Raw genomic sequence first — 12,942 nt, 5'->3', positions numbered from 1 at the left:
CTAAGTGATTTATCCAATGTCACACAGCTAGGAATGGGAGAGCCGGGATAGTCAATGCAGATCCAGGATATGAACTTGGATCTGTCTACCTCTACCTAAGATGACATATTGCTTCCACCAGGAATTTGAGGCTTGAGAAAATTTTAATTCACATAAACAAATATCTACTGAGTATCTACTATGTGCAAGACATAGGTTGCAGTTACTACAAGTGATACACAAATAAATGGACCGTGCTTTCAAGGAAATGGACTCTGGTGGGGTGGTGAAGTTGGGGAAGGGGAGGTAAGACAAATACACAATAACTATAATACAGGTAACATGAAATACACTCCTAGAGAAGTTCTTCCCCTTCATCCTCAGCTGTTTTTCAGGCACATCTACTGAAGTGAGGAAAAACAATGACCTGGCTTCACAATCTCTGAGCCAGCTACAGAGTGAGGCCCTCAGCTATCTGAAAGCAAATTAAACTTCAGAAATCGTGGTGAGGTGGCAAATACAGCAGAGTAGGAGCTCCCTTCATTTGTTCAACATATACTGAGTGTGTATCATGCTAGACCCTGGAGTGAGTAAGATAGACACTGCCCCTGCCCTCATAGCGAGTTCCTCATAGGAACTTGCACAGAAATGGAGGAGACAGACATTAAATAACTAATTAATAAATTATTATTTAATTACATTAGTAACAAGTACTACTAAGGAGAAATACCAGGTGCTGTGAAAACTTATGACGGTCCTAGCCTAGTCTGGGGAGCTAAGAAGGGCTTCCTGGAAGAAGGAACCCTTAAGTAGAGCTCTGAAGGATAAATAGGAATTAACTAGGTAAAAGGGGAGCAGGGGTAAGGGAACCATGTGCCAAGGTCCTGAGGTGAGAAGCAACAGAGATGAGGTTACCGAGGTAATCAGAGGTTGCATAATGTAAGATCTTTTAGACTGTGTTAAAGATTTTCTTCTAAAAAAAAAAGCATTTTCTTCTTTATCCTAAGAGCATCAGTAACCACTTGGGCTATTACCGTGGTCCACATAAGAAACAACTGTGTTAGGATGGTGGAAGTGAATGGATTAAGAGATATTTGGGAGATAAAGTTAATAGGACTTAATATTGAATTGGATATGCAATGTGAAGGAAAGAAAGGTGTCAAGAACAATTTCTAGGTTTGTGGCTTGTACAACTGGATGAAATGGGGAATACCTTGCAGAGGACTAGGTTGGGTAGGTAGGATTATGAATTTAGTTTGAGACACAAAGAGTTTGGAGTTCCCATAGAACATCCAAGTGGAGATGTTTTATTTATTTATTTATTTTTAATTTTTATTTTATTTATTTATTTTTTTGCGGTACGCAGGCCTCTCACTGTCGTGGCTTCTCCTGTTGCGGAGCACAGGCTCCGGATGCGCAGGCTCAGCGGCCATGGCTCACGGGCCCAGCCGCTCCGTGGCATGTGGGATCTTCCTGGACCGGGGCACGAACCCGTGTCCCCTGCATCGGCAGGCGGACTCTCAACCACTGCGCCACCAGGGAAGCCCAAGTGGAGATGTTTAAAAGCTCAGAGGAGATTTCTGGGATAGAGGTATGCAGTCTGCCCTCTGCATCCACGGGTTCCACCAACAGCGGATTGAATTTCTGAATCTGAGGATGCAGAACCCATGGGTACTGGAGGGCAGACTGTACTGTGCCATTTTATGTAAGGGACTTGAGCATCTGTGGATTTTGGTATCCCTGGGGATCCTAAAACCAATCCCTCTTGGATACCAAGGGAAAGCTGTACATTTGAGCCATCAATGGCATTCTGTGCGGTTCAATATGGTAGCCACTAACCACGTGTAGTTATTTAACTTATTAGTTATTAATAAATTATTAACTTATTAAATAAATTTATAAATTTTATTCCTCAGTTGCACTAGCCCCATTTCAAAATGCTCAATAGCCCCATGTGCCTAGGGGATGCCATATATTGGGCAGCACAGATATAAAACATTTCCATCATTGCAAAAAGTTCTTTTGCAGGGGTCTGCAAACTTTTTCTGTAATGGGCCGGGTAGCAAGTATTTTTGGCTTTGTGGGCCCTGTGGCCTCTGCTGCAATTACTCAACTCTGCTACTGTGGTGCAAAAGCAGCCACAGACAATATGCAAACAATGGGCATGGCTGTGTTCCAGTAAAAGTTAATTTAGGAAAACAGGCCGTAGACCAGATTTGGCGGTGCGCAGTAGATAGCTGACCACTGTTCTATTGGATGGTGCTGTATAAATGATAACTGAAGTCATAGGTGCAGATAAGATCATCTAGGAAAAGAGAACAGAAGGGAGCCTAGCCCTAAACCTCGAGAGCCCCCAATACTTAAATGTTGACAGAAGTGTCCAGAAAGATAGGAGAAAAACCAGGAAAAACTGTGATGTCCCAGGAGCCAAGGAAAGAATGTGTGTCAAGAAAGGTGAAATGATTAAGAGTATTGAACGCTTCAAGAGGTCAAGCCAAGTGGAGCTGAAACTTTTGCATTTGATTTCTTATCATAGAGCACATTGGTTTTCTAAAGAGGCATTTCAGTGGAGTAGGAGTAGAAGCTAGGTTGAAGTGGGTGGGAGAGTGTGTGGGAGGTGAGGAAATGGAGATAGTAAGTGTTCTGAGAAGTCCAGCTATGAAAAGAAAAGAGATGTGAGAGACCCTGGCCCCCACCCCTTCCCCAGTCACCTATCTACTCTACCTTTCTAACTGGTCCTTCTCAGTCTTTTCTAGCTCTCTTAACCTTCTTTCCCCGTAAAAAAATAACTTATTATTTAATAACTTATTACGTTACTTGTATAACTTAATAAGGTATAACTTACATGCAGTAAAATGTACTTTTATCCGGATATAGTTCTGTGAATTCTGACAAACATATACATCATGTAACTGCCACCACAATCAAGATATACAGCAGTTCCATCATCCCCCAATTCCCCCATTTTCCTTTATACTCACCCCTCCCATGACCTCAGCCCTTAGCAGCCACTGATCTGTCTGCTGTACCTATAGTTTTGCCTTTACAAGAAATGTCATATAATTGGAATCATACAGTATACGTGTATCCTTACGGGTCTGGCTTCTTTCACTTAGCATAATGCCTTTGAAGTTCACCCATGTTGTTGTATGTATCAGTAGTTCATTCCTTCTTTAATTGTTGAGTAGTATTACATTTTATGGATGTATTACAATTTGTTTACCCATTCCTCAGTTGAGGGACATTTGGTTGTTTCCAGTTTTTGGTGATTGCAGGTAAAGCCGTTATAAACATTCACCTGCAAGTTTACATGTAGACGTACGTTTTAATTTCACTTGAGTAAATACCTAGGAGTAGGATTGCTGGGTTGTATGAAAAATGGACACTTAAGAAACTTCCACACTAGCTGTTCCATCTTACCTTCCCACCAGCAATGTCTGAGAGCTCCAGATACTCTGTATCTTTGCCAGCACATCGTATAGTCATTAAAAAAAAACCAACAAAAACACGTGTGTGCATGCATGCGTGCATGCGTGCACAGGCACACACACACACACACACACACACACACACACACCCCAAAACAACAACAACAAAACATTCTAATAGGTGTATAATGATATCTAATTGTGGTTTTAGTTCAAATTTCCCAAATGACTAATGATATATATTTTTTCATGTGCTTATTTGCCATCCATGTATCTTCTTTGGTGAAGTGTCCAAATATCTTGCTCCTTTTTACAAACTATATTCATACTATTGAGATTTGAAAGTTCTTTATATATACTGGATACAAGTCCTTTATGAGATTTGTGATTTGCAAATATTTTCTTCCAGTCTGTAGTTTGTCTCTTCATTCTCTTAGGAGTGTCTTTCAAAGAGCAGTTTTTAATTTTGATGAAGTCCAATTTATAATTTTTTTCTTTTATGGATTATGCTTTTGGTGTATCTAAGAAATCTTTGCCTACCCCAAGGTTGCAAAGATATTTTTTCCCTGGATTTTCTTCTAGAAGTTTTATAGTTTTAGGTTTTATATCCATTTCAAGTTAATTTCTGTATAGGGTGCAAGACATAGATTGAGGTTTCTTTGCACTTGACTATCCAATTGTTCCAGCACTATTTTGAAAGGACCACCCTAACGTTTTATTTATTTATTTATTTTTATAGATCTTTATTGGAGTATAATTGCTTCACAATACTGTGTTAGTTTCTGTTGTACAACAAAGTGAATCAGCCATATGCATACATATATCCCCATGTCCCCTCCCTCATGAGCCTCCCTCCCACCCTCCCTAACCCACCCCTCTAGGTCATCGCAAAGCACCGGGCTGATCTCCCTGTGCTATGCTGCTGCCTCCCACTAGCTATCTATTTTTACATTTAGTAGTGTATATACGTCGATGCTACTCTCACTTCGCCCCAGCTTCCCCCTCCGTCTCCCCCCATGTCCTCAAGTCCATTCTCTATGTCTACGTCTTTATTCTTGCCCTGCCACTAGGTTCATCAGTACCATTTTTTTTTTTAGATTCCATAATATATGCGTTAACATACAGTATTTGTTTTTGTCTTTCTGACTTACTTCAGTCTGTATGACAGACTCTAGGTCCATCCACCTCACTACAAATAACTCAATTTCATTTCTCTTTATGGCTGAGTAATATTCCATTGTATATATGTGCCACATCTTTATCCATTCATCTGTCAGTGGACATTTAGGTTGCTTCCATGTCCTGGCTATTGTAAATAGTGCTGCAATGAACATTGTGGTACATGTCTCTTTTTGAATTATGGTTTTCTCAGGGTACCTGCGCAGTAGTGAGATTGCTGTGTCGTATGGTAGTTCTATTTTAGGTTTTTAAGGAACCTCCATACTGTTCTCCATAGTGATTGTATCAATGTATATTCCCACCAATAGTGCAGGAGGGTCCCCTTTTCACCACACCCTTTCCAGCATTTACTGTTTGTAGATTTTTTGATAATGGCCATTCTGACAGGTGTGATGTGATACCTCATTATAGTTTTGATTTCCATTTCTCTAATAATTAGTGAGGTTGAGCATCTTTTCATGTGCCTCTTGGCCATCTGTATGTCTACTTTGGTGAAATGTCTATTTAGGTCTTCCACCCATTTTTTAATTGGATTGTTTGTTTTTTGATATTGAGCTCCATGAGCTGTTTGTATATTTTGGAGATTAATCCTTTGTCTGTTGTTTCATTTGCAAATATTTTCTCCCATTCTGAGGGTTGTCTTTTTGTCTTATTTATGGTTTCCTTTGCTGTGCAAAAGATCTTAAGTTTAATTAGATCCCATTTGGTTTTTTCTGTTTTTATTTTCATTACTCTAGGAGGTGGGTCAAAAAAGATCTTGCTGTGATTTACGTCAAAGAGTGTTCTTCCTATGTTTTCCTCTAAGAGTTTTATAGTGTCTGATCTTACATTTAGGTCTTTAATCCATTTGGAGTTTATTTTTGTGTATGGTGTTAGGGAGTGTTCTAATATTATTTTACATGTAGCTGTCCAGTTTTCCCAGCACCACTTATTGAAGAGGCTGTCTTTTCTCCATTGTATGTTCTTGCCTCTTTTGTCATAAATTAGGTGACCATATGCACATGGGTCTATCTCTGGGCTTTCTATCCTGTACCATTTATCTGTATTTCTGTTTTTGTGCCAGTACCACACTGTCTTGATTATCATAGCTTTGTAGTACAGTTTGAAGTTGTGGAGCCTGATTCCTCCAGCTCCGTTTTTCTTTCTCAAGATTGCTTTGACTATTCTGGGTTTTTTGTGTTTCCATACGAATTGTAAAATTTTTTGTTCTAATTCTGTGAAGAATGCCATTGGTAGTTTGATAGGGATTGCATTGAATCTGTAGATTGCTTTGGGTAGTAGTCATTTTCACAATATTGATTCTTCCAGAACATAGTATATTTCTCCATTTGTTCACCCTAACCTTTTAATATTGGGGTTCCTCAAGGCTTGGTCCTAGACCCGCTTCTTTTCACTCTAGTTGTGGTTGAAGAAGGAATTCAGATTGAGGAAGGCTTTTTCTTGTTTTTTCGGTTTTAAAGAAAGGAAGAGGTTTTATTTATAAGCAAGTAAAGAGAATTGATTGTGAAGATTCCTGAGGAGGAGAAAAGGGGAATGGGATCTAAAGCTCAAATGGAAGGAAAAGACATCATCTGAATGCTGATAAATGCCCTGGAAGGAGGTATGGGGTCAGGAAAGGGAGGATATTGCTGTGTCATATCCCTCTCTGCAGTCTCTTAAAGTTTGAAGACAGAAGACCCCTAAGCCAGCAGACCTCTCCTTTTCCTCCATCCACACTGGAAGGGAGAGTCCACAACTTTGAACTGCAGAGGAAACAAAAATATACTCATGGGGAATTGACAGCTACTGCCAAGATGATGGAATGGAACATTGGAGCACATCAGGCCCAGAGGTGAGGAGAAAAGGAATACAGGAATGTAGGCAGGGAAAGAAACTAGGGCCCTCTAGGGAAAGGCAAGAGTTGATGGGCCTCATAGTTGCTAATTACATGTTGAGAAGTAAGAAACATTTAGTCCTGTGTAGGCAGTGAGGCTGAACTGAACCAATCTTCAACTCACTAGAAACTTGGAATAACAGGCTTAAATGTAAGCAAGAGAGTCATTTGAAATGGAAACCAATAGGATGATCCTGCACATGGAATTCTCAGAATCTGAAAGGCTAGCATCTGGCCCTGGGAGTGAAAAACACACATACAGGCTATGGCTAACCCCCAGGGGTCAGCCCGGTATGTGTCAGGAGGCCCACTGGGCAAACATCAAGATGAAAGCCAGAATCAGCATGGCTAGCTCAACTAGCAGAGCAGGAATCTGAGTCAGTAGCAAGGTCTGGGATCAGGTTCTCAAAGTACAAGTAAGCTTTCCCCATATTGGGAGGACAGGACCCTCTAGAGTATATATCAAGCAAGTGTTGGGGACTATGGATTGAGAGACTGGTCCTTGAATACAGCTGCCTAACTGTGGGAATGGAAGGAAATCACGATCTCTAGGACTTTCCTTCTTACCTAGGGATTGCTCTGCTGTGTGGGAGCACTTGTCTATTTAAATCAGTTTCACACTGGACATCCTTCTCATGTGGTATGTATGTACCACATGCATACACATGCTTACACCTTTGGCTGGAGACGGATACAGCATAGCATAATGTTCAAGAGGGTGGACTCTGGAGTCAGACCACGTTGGTTCAAATCCTGGCTTTGCTACTTCTTAGCTATATGACCTTAGGCAAGTTAATTAACCTCTTCTGGCCCTTAGTTTTCTTATCTGTAAAGTGAGACTAGTAACAATACCTATCTTATAGGGCTGTTGTAAGAATTAAACATGTTAAAGTACTTAGAACAGTGACTGGCACAAAGTAAATATTATATCAATATATATGATTATTAATAAGATGAGGTGGGGTGGCATTCTAAAGTCCTTGATTTCTTCCAGTTCCCCTAGATGGGTCCCATAAGGAAAAGGAAGGATTTGCTAAACCATTTCACTGTTGTTATTTCTGGTCAGAAGAACTCAGTATTGAAAGAAGTAGAAGAGCACCTGAGAGTTTCCAGTAATCCATACCTGGCTAGAATGAGAGGCTGAGAGAGCGGCTGAGAAATGCTCACCTGTCACAGCTCTTGTGGGTGAGCACTGATCCTCTGGAGTTGTGAATTTTTGTAAGAGACACTCTTACAGCACATGTGGTTTCTGGTTCATCCAGAGTGGACCTCCATGCCTCCTTGGTTTACCAGAAATATGGTTAATCTGATGGCTGTCAGATGGATGCCCCAGAGGACCTTGATTCATCTAAAATTGCTGAGTTTCTGGAAGATACACAGGAGGCTTGGGGCAGAGACCAGGGACCAGGAAAGGGCTGAGTATGACGTAGAGGGTGGGAGCTAACAACCTGTGATCTAACTGCCCCCACCTCCCACCTCAGCAAATCACTAACCACTAAATCCAGAAATCCATAGTGTTCAGAGTAGCTATTTGAGAACTGGCTGGAGAGGGTACAGGGAGGAGGGGCAGGTTGAAGCCCCAGCATATTACTTTTTAGCAGAGGGTGTGAGAGAGATTTCAAGGGGCATTGTGAGTAATAGGGGTTTTCTTCTCCTTTACAGAACCCTTTTCTAGTCTCCATAGTGACCGCTCATAAAGTTCAGCCAAACGGAGCTGAGAACCCCTGGGTGGCTAGATAGCAGCTGAGCCATGGCTCCATTCCAGGGTCAGTGATCTCAGGAGAGACTCAGGAAGGTGACAGCTGGCAGGGCGGAGGGAAAGGAGTGGCGGGTGTGGTTCAGCCCTGGCAAATATTCCTGCTTCGAGGATTCTCAAGGTTAGCTGATATGAGAAGGAAGGCAGAGGAAGGGGCAGTTACTCGAGGGGAGATTTTTAGAACTGGGGTCCAGATTTTCCTCCAAAGGGGAGGGATGAAAGAAAAGAATTGGTGGATTAAGGGAAGAGGCTTAGAGAGAGAGAGGGATAATGGTTAAAGCAAGGATCAGATTCAGGGATTTGCTGGCAATAAAAAAAGGAGAGTTTGAAGTCAGAGATCATAGGACTATAGAATTTGCCTCTTGACCCGTGACCCTCTTGTCAGGACTATTGACTATTATCCTATTACTAAACACCCCATGTATCTCATGCTTTTGCAGTGTGGACAGACCTCTTGTGATGACAGCGTGCCAGTGTGGAAAGCGTCACCTAGCTAACTACTGGGTCATTACATTGATCATGTGCCAAATATATATATATAGACTACAGGAAGATCATGGGAAAAGAAAGAGTAATGAGTGGCCCGTCTCCCAAGAGTCTCAGGAACAACCCTTCCTCTAATGGAAACTTTTTTTTTTTGGTCAAAGGGAGACTAGCAGGAATTCCATAGGGTTTGGGGAACACCCTTGTGCATGTTCTTTCAGATTTTTAAATAAAAATGTACATATACATACATAAGCAATCAATATATTTTACAAAAATTGGACCATATCAACTTTTATTTGTAAATTTAATTATTTTTGGCTGCACTGGGTCTTCGTTGCTGCGCATGGGCTTTCTCTAGTTGTGGTGAGCGGGGGCTACTCTTCATTGCGGTGCACAGGCTTCTCATTGCCCTGGCTTCTCTTGTTGTGGAGCACGGGCTCTAAGGTGTGCAGGCTTCAGTAGTTGTGGCTCGCAGACTCTAGAGCATAGGCTGAGTAGTTGTGGCGCACGGGCTTAGTTGCTCCGTGGCATGTGGGATCTTCCTGGACCAGGGATCAAACCCGTGTCCCCTGTATTGGCAGGCGTATTCCCAACCACTGCACCACCAGGGAAGCCCCCAGCGTTTTTTATCTTAATAATTTTTATTTTACTTTAAATTATTATTTTCTTCTTATTTCCCCCTAACTTTCTGTTAGAAAAATTTATCAGAGTTGAAAGAGTTGTTCAATGCACATCCATATCTTTTCCAGCTAGATTCAGTAATTGTGACTATATTAGCATATTTGTGTCAAAATGCGACAGTATTCGATCTTGTGGACATAGCACAGTGGCTAAGAGTGTGGAGTTGGTCTGCCTCGGTCCCAAAGCCAGTTCCACTGTTTTCTAGTAGTGTGGCTTGACCTTGGGCAAGATCCTTTTTTTTTTTTTTTTTTTTTTGCGGTACGCGGGCCTCTCACCGCTGTGGCCTCTCCCGTTGCAGAGCACAGGCTCCGGACGTGCAGGCTCAGCGGCCATGGCTCATGGGCCCAGCCGCTCCGCGGCATGTGGGATCTTCCCGGACCGGGGCACGAACCCGTGTCCTCTGCATCGGCAGGCGGACTCTCAACCACTGCGCCACCAGGGAAGCCCTTGGGCAAGATCTTTAACATCTCTAAGCCTGTTTCCTCAACTATAAAATAGGATGACATCTCAGAGATTTCAGAGGATTAAATGGGATACGGTTTGGCCATAATAAATGCTCAGGAAGTATTATTTGGATACTTGTCTTGTCTCCTCACTCAGCCTGGAAGATAGGGATAATATCTTGACTGGTTTTACTTTATTTTTTTTTTTAATTTTTGGCTGCGTTGGGTCTTCGTTGTTGCAGGCTGGCTTTCTCTAGTTGCGGTGAGTGGGGGCTACTCTTTGTTGTGGTGCTCGGGCTTCTCACTGCAGTGGCTTCTCTTGTTGCGGAGCATGGGCTCTGGGCGTGCGGGCTTCAGTAGTTGTGGCGCGCGGGCTCAGCGGTTGTGGTGCGCGGGCTTAGTTGCCCCATGGCATGTGAGATCTTAGTTCCCTGACCAGGGATCAAACGGGCATCCCCTGCATTGCAAGCCGGATTGTTAACCACTGGACCACCAGGGAAGTCCCTTACCTGCAGAATTTGACACAATTAATCACTCTTGTCTCCTTGAAATAGTTTCTTCATATGGCTTCTAAAGTACTATAATCTCTTGACTTTTCTCCTGGCTTCTTCTCAACTTCTCTTATTGATTTCTCCGCATTTCTACAACCTCTAATCACCGGAATGCCCCAGGATTTGCCCCTTTTCTCCTCTTTATCTGAACTCACTCCCTTGGTGATCTCACCCAGTCTCATGGCTTAAATGCCAACCACATCTTAATAACTGTCTAATTTATATCTCTAGGCAAGAGTCTTCTCTTTAACTCATCTTGAATATCCAACAGCTTATAACAACATCTCCTCCTGGTAGACAGTGGACTTGAGGATGGTGGGGGGCCGGGGGCCAGGGGGTACGGGGTGGGGAGGCTGAGACAAAATGAGAGAGTAGCATTGACATATATACACTACCAAATGTAAAATAGCTAGTAGGAAGCAGCTGCATATCACAAGGAGATCAAGTGCTTTGTGACCTCCTAGAAGGGGTGGGATAGGGAGGGTGGGCAGGAGGCTCAAGAGGGAGGGGATATGGGGATATATGTATACGTAGAGCTGGTTCACTTTGTTATACAGCAGAAACTAACACAACATTGTAAAGCAATTATACTCCAATAAAGATGTAAAAAAAAAAAAAAAAAAAAAAACTCCTCCTGGATAACTAGGTAGGCAATCTCAAACTTGTCCAAAAACAAGCTTCTGATCCTTTCCCTAATACCTGCTGCTCCTGCTGTCTTCTTCATTTCAGGAAATGGCAATTCATTTTTTTTTCATTTCCTCAGCCCCAAAACTTTGGAGCTATCCTTGAGTTGTGTCACTATGCCATTTAACCAATAGTCGTAGCTTGAAAATACAGTTGGCCCTCTGTGTCTGAGGGTTCTGCATCCGTGGATTCAACGAACCAAAGATTGAAAGTATATAATTTTTTAAATTTCAGACAGTTTCAAAAAGCAAAACTTGAATTTGCTGCAAGCCAGCAACTATTTGCATAGCATTTACATTGTATTGACAACTATTTACATAGCCTTTACATCGTATTAGGCATTATAAGTAATCTAGAGATTTGAAGTATGTGGGAGTGTGTGCATAGGTTATATGCAAATACTTGCCAATATACAAATAAATGCCATTTTATATAAGGTATTTGAGCGTCTGTGGATTTTGGTATCCTTGTGGGTCCTGGAACAAATCTCCTGCGGAATCTGAGGGACAATTGTATACCTAGAATCAGATCACTTCTCACCACCTCCACTGACACCTTTTTGATCCAAGCAACCATTATCTCCTGTCTAGTTTTCTGCAATAATTGCCTAACAGATTTTTCAGCTTCCTCCCTAATGCCCCTTATGTGCCAATTGAAGGTCTCTAATGGCTTCTCATCACCCTTACGATAAAAGTCAAGCTCCTTAAAAAGACTCCCAAGGCTTAAAAAGACTCCCAAGGTCCGACGGAGTCTGCCCCAACTCCCAGTTATCTCTGATCTCATCTCCAACTGTCGTTCACTCCAGCTACGTTGGACTCATGCTATTGCTCAAACACGCTAGTCACACTTCCACCCCAGGGCCCTTGAGAGCTCTTGCCCACCACCTACAGCCCTTACTCCCTTATCTCCTTCAGCTCTTGGCTCAGATACCACCTTTCAGAGAGGCTTTTCCTGACCACTCTGTATAAAACTGTATTTCTCCATTCCCACCTGGCAGTCACTACCTCCCTTCCCTGTCTTTTCTCTATAGCACTTATCACCACTTAACATAATAATAATTTTTTTATTCATTTGTCTATCTATATCCTAGAATGTAAACTCCATGAGGGCAGGGTTTTTTCTGTTTTGTCCTCTACAATTTCCCTAGCACCAATCAATACTTGTTGAACAAATTTTGATGACTCTTCTCCCTCTCTCTGATCTCAAGACCCACTTCTTCAAAAGACTAAGGGATGGGGCTTCCCTGGTGGCGCAGTGGTTGAGAGTCCGCCTGCCGATGCAGGGGACGCGGGTTTGTGCCCCGGTCCGGGAAGATCCCACATGCCGCGGAGCGGCTGGGCCCGTGAGCCATGGCCACTGAGCCTGTGCGTCCGGAGCCTGTGCTCCGCAACAGGAGAGGCCACAGCAGTGAGAGGCCCGCATACCGAAAAAAAAAAAAAAAAAAAAGACTAAGGGATGGACCTGGTAGTAGGAGGGCTTGAAAATGATGATGGTGAGTCTACGGGGATGGCACCTTAATACTTCTGTGAATATCTAATATTCTGATTTTTCTTTTCCAGCTTAACACCAAAACATCCCCAGCAACCAACCAGGCAGCTGGCCCAGAGGAAAAGGGTGAGTGGGGGTGGGCTAAGCAGTTTGTAGGGCAGGTAAATATAGGGACATGAAGACAAGTAGGGCTGGAAGCCTGGAAGCTCCTAAAGTCAGATGTAACAGGAATAAGAATGTGATAAGTGAAACAAAGCACTAGGTTAGGACTACTATATCTATAAACTTCCTTCCACTTTTTCCTAAGAAGTAAACCTACTAGAATTTACGCTTTGATTTTAGAAACTGGCTCTGGAATGCTTGGAAACAGGTACAGTGATAGGAAGAAACTCAT

The 12,942-nt window shown here is 42.5% G+C and overlaps 1 protein-coding gene across 1 annotated transcript in view; it reads left to right on the top strand.

Annotated features, from left to right (window-relative positions):
- Positions 1–12,942, top strand: part of PCP4L1 (Purkinje cell protein 4 like 1) — a 29,873-nt gene that overhangs the window by 7,753 nt on the left and 9,178 nt on the right. Inside the window, exon 2 of the mRNA XM_033848004.2 lies at positions 12,620–12,674. Within this exon, the coding sequence (XP_033703895.1) occupies positions 12,620–12,674 (55 nt within the window). The remainder of the gene's footprint in view (positions 1–12,619; positions 12,675–12,942) is intronic.

Source organism: Tursiops truncatus, chromosome 1, assembly GCF_011762595.2.
Source record: "Tursiops truncatus isolate mTurTru1 chromosome 1, mTurTru1.mat.Y, whole genome shotgun sequence".
Classification (NCBI taxonomy): Eukaryota; Metazoa; Chordata; class Mammalia; order Artiodactyla; family Delphinidae; genus Tursiops; species Tursiops truncatus.
This window is presented reverse-complemented; position numbering and strand designations above follow the sequence as displayed.